Source organism: Oratosquilla oratoria, chromosome 2, assembly GCF_046742065.1.
Source record: "Oratosquilla oratoria isolate Oo_2021 chromosome 2, ASM4674206v1, whole genome shotgun sequence".
Taxonomy (NCBI): domain Eukaryota; kingdom Metazoa; phylum Arthropoda; class Malacostraca; order Stomatopoda; family Squillidae; genus Oratosquilla; species Oratosquilla oratoria.
In genome coordinates, this window is record NC_134778.1 from 29,585,793 (window position 1) to 29,600,913 (window position 15,121).

General features: G+C 37.2%; 1 protein-coding gene across 4 annotated transcripts in view; it reads left to right on the forward strand.

Annotated features, from left to right (window-relative positions):
* LOC143037999 (cytochrome P450 2L1-like) overlaps positions 1–15,121 on the forward strand; it is a 79,235-nt gene that overhangs the window by 47,562 nt on the left and 16,552 nt on the right. For 3 of the 4 annotated variants that reach the window (XM_076206833.1, XM_076206803.1, XM_076206822.1), the window contains 4 exons: positions 1–93; positions 356–470; positions 6,254–6,434; positions 7,096–7,213. The exon at positions 1–93 is cut by the window's left edge and continues 107 nt beyond it. In XM_076206833.1, coding sequence (XP_076062948.1) covers positions 1–93; positions 356–470; positions 6,254–6,434; positions 7,096–7,213 — 507 coding nt within the window. Of the gene's footprint in view, positions 94–355; positions 471–6,253; positions 6,435–7,095; positions 7,214–13,612; positions 13,909–15,121 lie in introns of those variants that run through there. The other variant, XM_076206812.1, reaches the window with a different exon arrangement.

A 15,121-nucleotide genomic window follows, 5' to 3' on the forward strand; every position in this document is an offset into this window, starting at 1 on the left:
CTGACCAAGATCTTCCCCGTCTGTGTCCAGAAGAAGGTTTTCGCATACAAAGAGATGATGGATCTCCAAAATCAGATATGTACTTTCTTTAAGGTGATGAAGAAAGAGATTTTATTTATAATTTTGTAGTTTTAAGTTTTCCCTTTTAATAACTAAACCTTGAATCTTTTTATCACACAAAACTCAATAAAACGAAATTGATATGAAATGTAATAAATTTTTTAGAAATCAAGAGTGTTATAAAAATGTATGTATTTTTGTGAGGGTACCAGTCGATTTGGTATGTAAGGGACAACATTTTGGGTCACTACTCAAAAACTTAAAAAACTACTAAAGACTTTTTCTTAACTACTAGGAAATTATTGACAACCACAAGGCCACCCTCGATCCAGCTAACCCTCGAGATTACATCGATGCCTACCTTCTCGAAATGGAAGACTCCAAGGACGAACCGAAGTCCACGTTTACAGGTTCGTGTGACAGGTTCTCTTTACAGTTGAGTAAATGAATGTGTTCCTCGACTCTGTCCGGTGTGGAGCTTAATATATGGTTATAAGAACATATGAACATAAAAATGGGAGAGACCGCAAGAGACCATAAGGACTATACATTAGGCAGTACCATGTCCAATACTACTTCTCATTCCTATCCATAAAATTACCTTATCTTCTCTTAATAAACCAGTAGTTTTAGCGCTCACTACATGGTTAAAATTTATTTCACTCATTAATCCTTCCCCTATTGATAAACCAGTTCTTGCCTATTTCCTTCTTAAACCTAAATTTATCCAACTGAAATCCTTTACTCCGAGTCATACTGTAAAAATGGTTCTTTGGTGGATAAATCAAAGACCACAAGACCTCTTGAAAAGTCTAATTGTCAAAGATTACACCAGCAGACCTTCCCGGTCTGCTTTCCATCTAAAGACTGACAGCACTTCTCTCTGTTGGTGGAATGCATCTGAAAAAACTTACTTCAGAATATTTGGCAGTTTACAGATTATAAATAGTTTACATTTTATTTTGGTGATACTAGTTTTGGATACTATTTTACCTTACAATAATTAGAATGTATATTTATTTATTTATATTACATAATATATTGTGTATGAGTAAAAGGTGTTCTTGGGAATTAGGGGTACTTCACAGTTTGGTCAAGTGGAGGAAGAAGTTGGTGGTGTGTGTGTATGTATGTCCGTATGTATGTTGCGGTGTAGTTTTCCATTGTGTTGTAATCTGTGGGATTATGGTTAGAATACTCTGCTGTCTTAATATGATGACCTTGTCCATTTGAGTGCCTATACCTTATCACCCCGCACTCTACGTCTCTCCAGAGATCGTAAGTTAAGGTGCCTAATCCTGTTTTTTAAAGTAAATTTCTAAGCCCTTGTATAATTTTTGTCATTCACCTTTGTAATAACAAAAAATATAGAAAACTGTCTTTCTATGACTCACCACAAATGAATCTTGTAGGACGATTTTTTTCTAATTAGGTAAAAGCTAAGGGTCTAAAGATCTACCGATTCAGTGGTCCAATGATTCAAGGTGTTTAGGACTTATAGGTCCAGCTACATAAGATCTTAAGGACGTATTCGTCCAAGGGCTTAGATACTTAAGATACAGATATAAGAAAAAGTGTAGTGTTCTATTAATTTAGAATCAAAACAGTATTCTGTTACTGTACTACAAAGATAGGAGTAATAGTATAAGGTAAGCAGAGTAAGCTTAAAGACCGCTTCGGTTTCTTTTGTTGATTTATATTTTCTCTTTGCCGTTTGTATTGCTGAAGGAGGAGGGAAATGACTTGTAAAGGTTGTGTGAACCTGGAGGACCGTCTCAGGATGTGTGAGGAGGAAATTCAACTTCTCAGGAGTGCGCTCTGTGAGAAGAGTGAATCCTCCCCACAACCCAAAGAGCGTTTCACTTCTTCCCCTCTGCCACTACCGTGAGCGAGTGGCGTTCCGTGGGGTCCAGTTTGTCGATCCCGCGTTCAGCAAGCGGGTGCCCTGTGGAGCAACCGCTGGCTCTAGCCAATAGTTTTGCTCTGCTGGAGGATGAAGTGGCTGAAAATCAGGAGTTCTTGGTGATGGGGGACTCCATGGTGCGAGGCTATGACGACATCCTGCAGCGGAGAACTAAACGACGTTGCAAGCTTGTATGTCAACCGGGCCATGGAATCGCCGATTGTACCCAGGCCATCAGGGAGCAAAGACGGACAAACATGGTTACAATTGTTCATACGGGAAGTAACGATGTGGGTGGGGTGAGATCAGAGGAACTTGTTCAGAATTACAAGGTCCTCCTTCAGGAGATGAAGGAACGTGGGAGCCGTCACGTAGTCTGTGAGATCCTACCGAGGATCTACGCTGGCTCGTGTTCAAACATTAGAGCAATATGGGATCAATGAGAGAATATCACGATTGTGCACGCAACTAGGATACCACTTTCTTGATCCTTGGTATCTCTTTTCCAGGTGTCATGACCTTTACGCTTCTGATGGGATCTACCTTACCCGCAGAGGCCAAAATGCTTTTACAAACCTCATTGTGGGAGTTTGTAGTGAACTAGTTCCTTTTTTGGGGTAGAAACCTAAAGGGAAGGGAAAATAGAATGTACTGGGGAAAACAGAGTAGAGTATAGCATTAATGTAGAACATATGCCAGAATAGGAAAAAATATAATTTTAGGATATAATGTCAGTAGAGGACGAAATGTTACATTAGGATGTATTGTCAAAGAATAAAATGTTGCGATGGGATGTAATGACAATGGAGGACAAAATATCACGATGGGATGTAATGGTAATGGAGGACAAAATATCACGATAGGATGTAATGACAGTATAGGACAAAATATCAGGGTAGGATATAATGTCAGTGGAGGACAAAATATAATTTTAGGAAGGGATGCCGGACAGAATGTCAATGAAGGACAAAATATCACGATGGAATGTAATGACAGTGGAGGACAAAATATCACGATGGGATGTAATGACAGTGGAAGACAAAATATCACGATGGGATGTAATGATAGTGAAGGACAAAATAACACGGTAGGATATAACGTCACTGGAGGACAGAATATAATTTTAGGAAGGGATGCCAGACAGAATGTCAATGAACGACGAGAGCCCGGCGTGAAACGCGGTGACGTAGGGGGACAAAGTGTACAAAAGAGATCGGATGACCGTGAACGACCAGATGTCTGTGATGGGGGAAATGTTAATTTTGATGGGAGAAATGTAAATGAGGCATGGAATGTCAATGTAGGACCAAATATCAATATAGAGCAAGGTGTCAATAAAAAACAAAATCATAATGTAAGGCATGATATTGAAACTCAAAACGTGTCAAAAAGAAATAATCACAAGTTTCTTAAAACCATGTACTTTAATGCTCGTAGTATTAGGAACAAATTCCAAGAAATACAGGCGTATGTCAAAAGCGAAAATCTCGATATGATAGGAATAAACGAGACATGGTTAAATGGTAAAGAGTTTGAACCTGAACTTAATATATCGGGATTTAAACACTTTCATCAAGATATAAACCACAAGAAAGGTGGGGGTGTTCTGTGGTACGTTAAAAACAATTTCCATACCTGTGTTGTAGAGAAAGTGAAACTGGATGCATATGATAGTTTGTGGATATAATCAACCCAAACAAATGAAAAAAATAAATAATATAGGTGTGAAATATAGGCCAAGGACATTATCATTAGTAGACGACAAACTGTTATTTCAAGAACTGTCTAGTTTCTGCAACTGGGACTTATTTATAATGGGTGATTTCAATTTTACTGACATTGATTGGATGACCCTTGAACATGGCCATATAGGTAGTCGCTTGATTGATTTTCTGGGTGACAATTACTTAGTTCAGCATGTAAAAGAGCCCACAAGACATGGAAACTTATTCGATCTATTGTTTACTAGCCGCGAAAGCATGATAACCAATGTAAAAGTCGGTGAAACTGTTGCATATAGCGATCACAACTTAGTTAGATTCAAACTACTAGAATTTTTAGAATAGATACTTGTGTTTCTAAAATACCCGATTTCAGTAAAGCTCAGTTCATAGGACTACGTCAGGAGCTTCAGCTTACAGATCGGTAGGCAGAATTAAGCAAAAGACCTATAGATCAGATGTGGGAAATATTTCAAAATACGCTCACTAAGATGATTCATACTTACACTCCTTTTAAGGGCAGACGTCCCCCAAATCAGGCTCGCCCAAAATGGCTTGACAAAGAAACTGAAATAAGTATTGTTAAAAAGAAACAGGCTTATAAGAAATACAAGTGCTAGGATTCACTTAATGACTATCAAAGTTATGTATTAATTCAGAGAGATTTAAAAAAGACAATAAAAAAAAAAACGAAAACGACAATACGAGATGAATATCGCTGATAAATCTAAAGAGAATCCCAAAGAATTCTATATTTACATTAGAGATAAAAGGATTGTTAGGAATCACATTGGTCCACTATCATCTGCTGACCGTCAACTTGAATATTCAAATGAAGGAATGTGTGATATTTTAAACAATTATTTTAGCTTGGATGTTCGTAAACGAAACACCTCAAAGTGAACTCCAAACTGAAACCTATGAAAAGTCTAGGGTAAACTTACTCACTACGGTAAATATATAAAAAAAAAAAAAAATAAAAAAAATAAAAGGTGTATAGAGAAACTTAAAGTTAATAAAACACCAGGGCCTGACGGTTGGCACCCAAGAATCTTAAAGGAAATGAAAAATGAGATTGTTGTTCCATTAGAAGTTTTCAAGAAATCCATCATATCCGGAGATGCCCCAAGAGAATGGAAGCTAGTTAACGTTACTCCCATATTAAAAAACTGTGACAAAATGAAACCAAATAACTACAGGCCTATAAGTTTGACTTCAATCGTAGGAAAAATAATGGAAACTATCATCAGAGATGCTATCGAACATCATTTAGAAAGTAACTGTTTGATAAATGATAGCCAGCATGGTTTCAGACGGAAACGTTCTTGCGTGACTAACTTACTCGAATTCTACAACACAGTTGTCTCAAATTATGGCAAAAGAAACAATATAGATTTAATATATCCAGACTTTGCAAAACCTTTTGATACCATCCCCCACGAAAGACTATATACTAAATAAGCTTCACACGGAGTAAGTGGTAGCCTATCAAGTTGGACTAGTAATTGGTTGAATGACCGAAAATAGAGTTGTTTTAAATGGAAAAACTTCTGGATGGAAAAATATTACGAGTGGAGTTCCCCAGGGTTCCGTTCTTGGGTCACTTCTATTCATAGTGTATATAAATGATATAGACCATGGGCTAAAATCTACTATTTCCAAATTTGCTGATGATACAGAATTGTGCGGAATGGCAAATGATCACTTAAATAATTTACATATTCAAGAAGATTTAGATAAATTACAGCAATGATCTGAAAAGTGGCTAATGAAATTTAACACAAGTAAATGCAAGGTTATGCACATAGGTAAAAATAATAGTAAGTACGATTACAAGTTATTTGGAAACTCGTTAACAAAAGTGGATAGTGAAAAGGATCTCGGCGTAGTTATCAGTAACGATCTCAAATCATCCAAGCAGTGTATTTCACCCTCTGAGAAAACAAATAAGAGTCTAGGACTGATTTCGCGATCTTTTGACTTCAAAAGTCCATCACTCATTAACATTTGGAATATGCTGTTTCCGTATGGTCACCGAATCTCATTAAAGACATTGACAGACTGGAAAAAGTACAACGGCGAGCCACAAAACTGGTTCCGAATATAAAAAATAAATCATACGAAAATCGATTAAAATATATGAATCTGTTTTCCCTAAAAAAACGTAGACTCAGAGGTGGCTTGATACAATATTTTTACACTGAATGAGAATCCGACGAGAAACAATGGTCTCAAACTGTTAGGAAATAGATTTAATTTGGAAGTGGGTAGAAACAACATCGCCAACCGTGTATTTAATTACTGGAATAAACTTCCTGCAAAGGCAGTGCAATGTAGTTCAGTTCGAAGCTTTAAGAATCATTTAGATAAACACCTAAGCAGATGCTGTAATGACTATCATTTATCATATATTATTTGTTTATTTGTTTTGTTCATCCGACCTAGATATGGACCAAAAGGTCTCCTGTCGGCATTCTCCGCTTTTGTAATCCTTTATAATCCTTTATAATTTTGGGCTTCAAATACTTAAAAACCTAAGATTCTTCTCTCTCTTTGCGTTCTTCCCCAGATCAAGACCTGGTGTCCTCCATCTGGGATCTCTTCGGCGCCGGCAGCGAGACGGTCTCCAACACCCTCCGATGGTTAATCTTCTACATGGCCCGCTACCCGGAAGTCCAGAAGAGGATGCAGCAGGAGATCGATGAAGTGGTTCTTCCAGAGATTCAGCCCTCGTGGGAGGACAAGGCAGAGTGAGGGTCTCCCACCCAAGTTGAGGGGTTGATGTTGTCCTCACTGTGTTGTCTTGTCGGTGTTATCATATTTGTTACCGCTGTTGTATATGTGTTTTCGTCATCGTCATCGTCGTTCGTTATCACACCCATAAACGGTCGTACTTTTGCCATAAGCCAGCTACGTCAGTCTCCTTCCGTTCAAGTTGGGTCTGACTCGATACACTTTTTAATTTGTTTTATTTCATTTCATATTATTACATCTTATTCTATTGTATTTTATCTAAATTGATTTCGTTTAGTTTGATTTAATTTAATCTATTCTAATTTAACTTAATTCAAATTAATTCTATCTTATGTGATGAACTGATTGATTGATTTTCTCAATTATGCATCGATTTACTTCTTTACTCGCTTATCTATTTATTCATTCATCTATTTAGTTATCTATTTACTTACTTCGTGCACTGGTGGCGTAATTGAAAGCGTGATAGTCTCGAATTTGATTAGTTGTGGGTTTGAATTCTGCACTTCTCTCCCAATTGCAGCAGTGAAAGTTCGTTGCCTGCCCCAACGGTCTCCAAAGCGCAGAAGAGAGCACAGATGATGGCTTCGACCACTGCTATTCAGTGCCTCCTGCTTTAGGTTCCTCGTTACAATATCACCGCGTTTCTTGTTTCAGGATGCCTTACACAGAGGCCACATTGCACGAGGTTCAGAGGATTATCTCCTTAGTATCCCTCGGCCTCCAACACTGCACTGCAGAGGACACTGTGTTCCATGGGTACAGGATCCCTAAGGTAAAGTTAAACTTGTTGTCGCACGTATGTGCATATATATTTATATATATACAGTATATATATATATGTATATATATATATATACATATATATATATATGTATACATATATATATATGTATATATATACATATATATATATATGTACATATATACATACATATATATTATATATATATATATATATATATATATATATATATATATATGCGTAAATAACCACTAGGAAAAAGTAAACTAACGAAGCAGAGCGCTTTCGTGTAATTACATCTTCAGTGCAGATACAAAGAAGGAATTATAAGATGAAGAAACAAGGTACAGAATATATGACATAGTGAAGAGGGCATTCGGAGAGGTAGTGGAAGAAGTACACGTGACGGACGTATGGGCCGTCCTGGTAGCCAACAAGTATGGGACGTTTGGGCCGTCCTGGTAACCAACAAGTGTATATCGCAAACCAACCAACGTTTGTTCATATATACATTATTATTCCTCACACCCTGATGGCGTAAAGGTATCTGTTTTCTCGTCGATGTATCTCAGGGCCCTACGCATTTGCAGCCCAGAGTACATCGATGATGAAATAAGATGTATTTACGACATTGGTACTAAGCTACAATACCCCACACATGTTCTTGATAAAGCTTACAATCGTGCTAAAAGGACATTTTACAACCTTAGGTCAACTCAAACTTTCAATATGAATAACTTGCTAATTTTACCGTACCAAGAGAACCTGCAAAATATTCCAAATATGTTACGTAAATTTAACATTAATGTAGTTTTCAATAACAAGAACACTGTAAGACAACTGCTCATAAATAATTCTGTCAATAGTAATAAAGGGTGTGTGTACAAAATACCTTGCAAATCATGTAATCAGTTTTATGTTGGTCAGACTGCTAAAACACTCACAACACGAATCAATCAACATAAGAAATACGTTAGAGAGGGAAACCAATCTAGCGGTATATTCAACCACATGAACCATTTTAACCACCCAGTTGACTGGGATAACGCTAAAGTCATCACATACAACAACAACATAACAGAAAGAAATTTAATTGAATGCAGTTTGATCAAATCTAGTAAGGGGATAAATGTTAATCTTCATCAAGGTTTGTACAAATTAGATAGTTTTATTTCTCATGAAATTTCAAAATTGTTTGAATTGTAATATAAATTATGAGCAGTTGTCCCATACTTGTTGGTTACCAGGACGGCCCAAACGTCCCATACTTGTTGGCTACCAGGACGGCCCATACGTCCGTCACGTGTCCTTTTCCACTACCTCTCCGAATGCCCTCTTCACTATGTCATATATTCTGTACCTTGTTTCTTCATCTTATAATTTCTTCTTTGTATCTGCACTGAAGATGTAATTACACGAAAGCGCTCTGCTTCGTTAGTTTACTTTTTCCTAGTGGTTATTTACGCATTTGTGAACACACGCTCCTAGTGTTTTTATTGCATATATATATATATATATATATATATATATACATATACATATATATATATTATATATATATATATACATATATATATATATATATACATATATCAAGGACTACTATTACACAGGACGTGCGCACCCAGATTCCTGGCTCCAATAGCGGAGGCCATTGCTTTCTTTGTTACCTAACATCTTATGTTGGACAAATATATAAAAACTAGAAACCTAACATTGTATATAGGATAAATATATCAACTATTGACTTATTCAATGCAGTATAAGTTAATATAAACTTTTATAGTGAAATAAGAAACTATTTTTAAGGCACTGTTATGCTTTGAAATGCCAATTTTAGCCGTACTCAACAGGTATTATTGTATGAGGTTAGTGGACACCAGGGTTGGCGATTTTTTTTCATCTTTAAATTTTTATATATATATATATATATATATATATATATATATATATATATATATATATATATATATATATTTTATCTAAATCAGATTTATTTGATTTAAATATATATATTTTTATAGATTTTAAATACTGTGGGACTGCTATCTGGTATGCGATCTGATTGCTAAAGGACATTTTTAGCATATCAATATAAGGAGGAGTGTTATATAGACTTGCCACAAGTATACAAGGAACGGTATAATATGTAGTATATATCACTGTACAGCCCACAACAAGTTTCAACAAGATTCTTGTTGAACCTTGTTCTAGGTAAGCAGCTTCTCACTGAATCAGTTGCTGCTTTGGAATCAACCAGGAAGGATGTCTTCTGGACCTGGCAGAGTGGTTCCTTCAGGCAGAAAAAATGATCCTGTCTGGAATTATTTTGAAAAACTACCAACAACTTCTGGCAAAGGGTACCGAGCTAAATACAAAGACTGCAGCCAGGAACTACAGGGCATTGTGTCAAAATTAAAATCTCACAGAGATAAATGCCAAGGTCAGCCACAGCATACAGAAGAAGAAATTGATGACCCAGGTAAATAATTTTACTTATATTGTGTGCATTTCTCCCTTTTCATACGCAACTATATAAATTTGGTGAAGAATGGAGAGCATGTGCAATAAAAATGTGAAAGCCTAAAGAGATGATACTTCAACTTCATTACTTCTAAATTTGGGTAATGACTATGTCACTATAATATACTGTACCCACTCAACTTTGGGGCCTAGATGATTGTTATTAATTTCATTCAACATTGTGTAATGTATTTCATAGATTCCATTGGAATTCAGCCCACATAGGATTCAGCCCAAAGGGATTTAACCTAACCTAACCCAACTAACCCATTATTTTTGGTGAATTTGAAAGTGGACTGAATCCTGTGTGGGCTGAATTCTAAGCCCACCTATTTCATATCCTGTTAATTATTTCCAAATAATTTAGTGACTTGTGTGAATATGATCATTATCTCAAAAAATAACTACTGTACTCAAAAGTAGCCTAAATCACACTGTATTCATTCATTTGTTTATTCATTTATGAATTATGCAATATGCTCAAATTTTCTGTTTCCATTTCAGGATCTGTATCAACAGCTTCAATCCCTTCATCATCGGCTCCACTTGAATTATCTGCAAATCTGACTCCATCATTAAAAAGGTCACTATCAGACTCCTCCACAGGCGCCACTTCTGCTAAATCATTTTCATCTAAAAGAAAGTCATCAACATCTCTGGACAGATTTATCATAAAAACTTCAGCCTCTCACAAGGAAAATCTCGAGAAAGAAGTTGCAAGAATTATATTTGCTACAAATTCACAATTTCGTCTTGTTCAGCATCCTCAGTTTCTCAAGATGGTTCAGAACCTGAGGCCAGGTTATATTCCTCCATCCAGAAAAGATATTGCTGATAAGTACTTAGATCTTGTGTATGAAAAGGAATATAAAAAATGTACAGATGACCTGAATAATGAAACTGTATGTCTTTCAATTGATGGGTGGTCTGACATCCATAATGAGCCCATAATATGTGTCACTCTAACCAAATCCACTGGTCAGATTTATTTAGTTGACACAATAGACACATCAGGAAAACCTCACACCGCTGAATATCTTCTACAGCTTGTACAAAATTCGATCAAGAAGGCTGAACAAAATTTTGGTTGTCACATTGGAAGTGTTGTGACAGACAACGCAGCAAATGTCACCAAGATGAGAAAAGTCTTGGAGGAATCGAGTGAACCTGAGCATACCGTCTTCACATACGGATGTGCAGCACACCTACTAAATCTACTGGCTCATGGCCTTGATATTGATAATGTAAAACAACATGTGGTCCATGTAGTTAAATATTTTAGAAATAATCATTATGCTGCTTCAAAGTATCGGCAGGAAGGTGGTCAGTGTTTAGTCATGCCCCAGGACACAAGGTGGAACACAATGTCAGACTGTCTCAAGGCCTATATAAATAACTGGCCAATTCTAATGAAGATCTGTGAAGTCAACAGGGAAGCTATTGATACTGAAGTAAGAAACAAGGTATCAAATTAGAATTAAAACGTTCGACTGAGGAATTACTGGATCGATCGCAGCCAATATCAAAGGCTCTAGATGAGGTAGAGTGACAAGTGCACTATTGCTCAAGCGGTAGATGTTTGGAAGAAATTACTTGGCCATTTCACAAACAATAAACAAGCTGAAAAACTGGTGAAAAAAGGTATGAACAGTTTATTACCAAAGCTCGCATACTTGCCAACATGCTTCATCCAGCATTTCAAGGAAAAATGCTCATTACAGAAGAGGTGAGTATTACTATGGAGTATGCCAATGAGAAATATACAACACTTGTCATTATGAAGTTTCAGGCGAAATCACCAACTTTCCAGGCGTTCAAGTTTACTGAGTCTGTGACCAAGACCCTGACAGCTATTGAGTGGTGGGATTCACATACGGCCATGTTAGACAGTGATATTCTGTTACCAGTGCGTCAACTCCTAACTGCAGTAGCCTCATCATCAGGAGTTGAAAGAGTTTTCTCCTCCTATGGACTTGTACACACAAAATTAAGGAACCGCCTCGGTAATGAGAGGGCAGCCAAATTGGTCTTCCTTTTCAAGACAATGAAAGCATAACAGTGCCTTAAAAATAGTTTCTTATTTCACTATAAAAGTTTAGATTAACTTATACTGCATTGAATAAGTCAATAGTTGATATATTTGTCCTATATACAATGTTAGGTTTCTAGTTTTGATATATTTGTCCAATATAAGATGTTAGGTTACAAAGAAAGCAATGGCCTCCGCTAGTGGAGCCAGGAATCTGGGTGCGCACGTCCTGTGTAATAGTAGTCCTTGACATATACATATACATATATATACATATACATATACATATACATATACATATACATATACATATATATATATATATATATATATACCATATAAGCCCATGGTTGCGTTTTTGCAACAAAAAACATGGTCCAGTTTGTTCATACCTGTATCCTAAGTGAGAGTTGGTAGAGTGTTTATGACCATGTCAGTGTTCATTTGAGATTTGTAATAATCAAAGGCAGTAAAAAATTCACTCCCAGGATTCTTTGATTCTAATGCACTGACTTCCAAAATTGGGTGACTTTATCATTCAGGATGTCTTCGTGGAAAAAGAAACAAGTGTCATAAACTATTCATATTATGCTGAAATTTGAATCATGCTCTTATGTTACAGTAACTAATCAAATGATTGAAATAATTATACATTTAATTTAAAGTTTCCGAGTACCTCATATCATATCTAGAACATCAAGAAAGATACAAGTTGCAAAAATGCAACTAGGGTCACCCCAGCCTAAAAACATGTTGTGTTTGTGCAACGGTGGAAATTCTATATAAATTGTCATTTCTGTTTCTGTCTCGGTATGTATATATTTATGTATGTAGGCAAATATGTTTGTATGTATATATATATGTATGTATGTATGCACATATATGTAGGTATGTATGTATATGTGATGAGAACAGGTGTTCATAACATATCTGTGGAAAAATTCTTTTTTATTCTAATTCTCAGTCTTGTTCTTTTTTAACTGCCTATTTATCCATCTATCTATTTATCTCTCTTTATATCTGTATCTCTGTCTATCTGTATTTTTTGCCTCCCTGCTTCTATGTCCCTTTTCCTTGATATTTTTCCTTGTGTGAGTGAGGGCCTTTATATATATATTAACATATATAAAGTGGTCCTTAGTGTACGCAGGGATTAAAACGAAGTTCTGAGTTGACGCTGACTGCAGTTCATTAGACTCGTGCGTCTCCTTTGGTCCCTGCATTCGTTGACATATTTGGCATGAGTATGGTCAAGTGATGATTTGGCGGCACAATACGTAACTTGTCCCTCCCTCTAACTGCGTATAACCCACTATTGGGCGACTCTTTGACCAATACCAGTTAGAGAGAAGGCGACTTTATCATTGCCGCTCACACACACACTGTCGACCTTTCCCCTAACGCACCCGCGCAGGTCGACGCCGGAGACGGGGGGAAAGTAGTAAAACTGATCATACCGTTACCTTTTGACAGACATACAACGTACAATTTACTCTTTCCACCTCTGATTTTTCACAAGAAAAGTAAGAATACAATTTTACGTCCATGGACGTAATATTCCCCTACCTTGAATCTTACGGGAAAAAAAAAAAAAAAAAAAAAAAAAAAAAAAAAAAAAAATCTATGAGAGAGATAACATACAAAATTTACATAGACCCTTCAAGGAGTACTAGTTTTGTAATGGGTCGGATGAGCTCACTGAATTGAGTTTTCAAACGGGCACTACGGACCAATCCATCCTTGCTCACCCACACTTCTTGGACTCTCCCTAGCGGCCAAGAACCACGGGGCGAGTTTTCATTCATGACAAGCACCAAATCCCCGACTGAAAGACTTGGGCTTTCCGAGTTCCATTTCTGCCTTCTTTGCAATTACAGTTTCTTACGCACCTGACTGAGTGTCTATTCTACCCCTACGTGAGAGGAATCATGGCAATCCCGTACAATCAACGTAGACAACCCGTGGTCATAAGGGAGGATCACAGGATTTATAGCTCGCTCAGTCAAGGCTGCATGCTTGAGTCTACCACCAACTACTAACAAACCATCTATAATAATAGGAGACAGTTTATATATTGAACTGGACTTTAACACACATTTCCCTGCTTTAATGTCCTTGATTTCATGAGAATAAACACGCCCTTGAACATGCTTGACAATTAAATTCTCCGCATGCCTTAATTCATGGATTTCAAGTGATGAACTCAGCTGAATCACCGTCCCCTTGAGGAACTGAATTAGCCTTAGCCACCAACCAACAAATTTCTTTAATTTGTAAAAGCTTGAATAATGTTCAATCAACGTATCGATCGGGTGTTGGGTGATGCCCGACTGACACGTCTGTACAGTACCCGTAGGGTGTATGTCACGCCTCACCTCCGGGTCTTCATCCTGAAGGCGTCCTACAATATTATTTGCGCTGGCCATGCACACTTGTAATTTGACAAGAAGGGAGGACCATTGAACCAAGAAACAGGCAAATCGTCTGCGAAGCATCCCCGAGATAACGTCTGCTGGATTGTCTTCACCACTAACATGATGCCACTGATTGGCCTCCGAAACCTGTCAAATGAGCGTAACACGATTTGCTACGAAGGTCTTGAACCTTCTTGTCTCGTTCTGTATATATGCCAGAACTATAGTACTGTCAGAACAGAAGTTAGATTTGAGCAAGGGGATATCCAACTCTCTTCTAACAACAGCATCTAATTTGGCTCCTTCAACGGCGGCCGAGACTTCCAATCTTGGTATAGTAATTCCCCTGATGGGAACTACATGTACCTCTCCATCTTGATTGATTGTCCTGATATAAGTGCAAGCACCAAAGGCAACCTCACTTGCATCACAAAAGTGATGTAATTCTGATGTACAACCATTTAATTCTAATGGCAAAACACACCTAGGGAAGCGAAGTCTCGAGATTTCATTTAGTGAAGCTATCCATTTCAACAACTTCTGACACAAAGATCTAGGAATACTTTCGTCCCATGGTATCTTAAGCCTAGTCGCCTCCTGGGACAAGATCTTGGCTGGAACAATGATTGGCAAAATTAAACATAAAGGATCGTAAGTCGAAGCAAGTTGGCTCAGCATAACCCGTCTAGTCAACTTCTGTGCTTAACACCCTTGCTAACGAAATAGAAACAGTCGTTTTCGACGTCCCAATTAATCTCAAGCACTTTGCCGTGCATATTTGATGTAAATTCCTTTGCTTCCTTAGCCCTGTCTTGCTCACTGATTCTCTCTAGCAATTCGACATTATTAATTATGAATTTGGTTAAGTTAAAACCTTCGTGTCTGAGTACACTTCTTGTTTCTTCAATTACCTTAATTGTCTTTTCGGGTGACGCTACGGACTTCAACATATCGTCAACGTAAAATGACCGG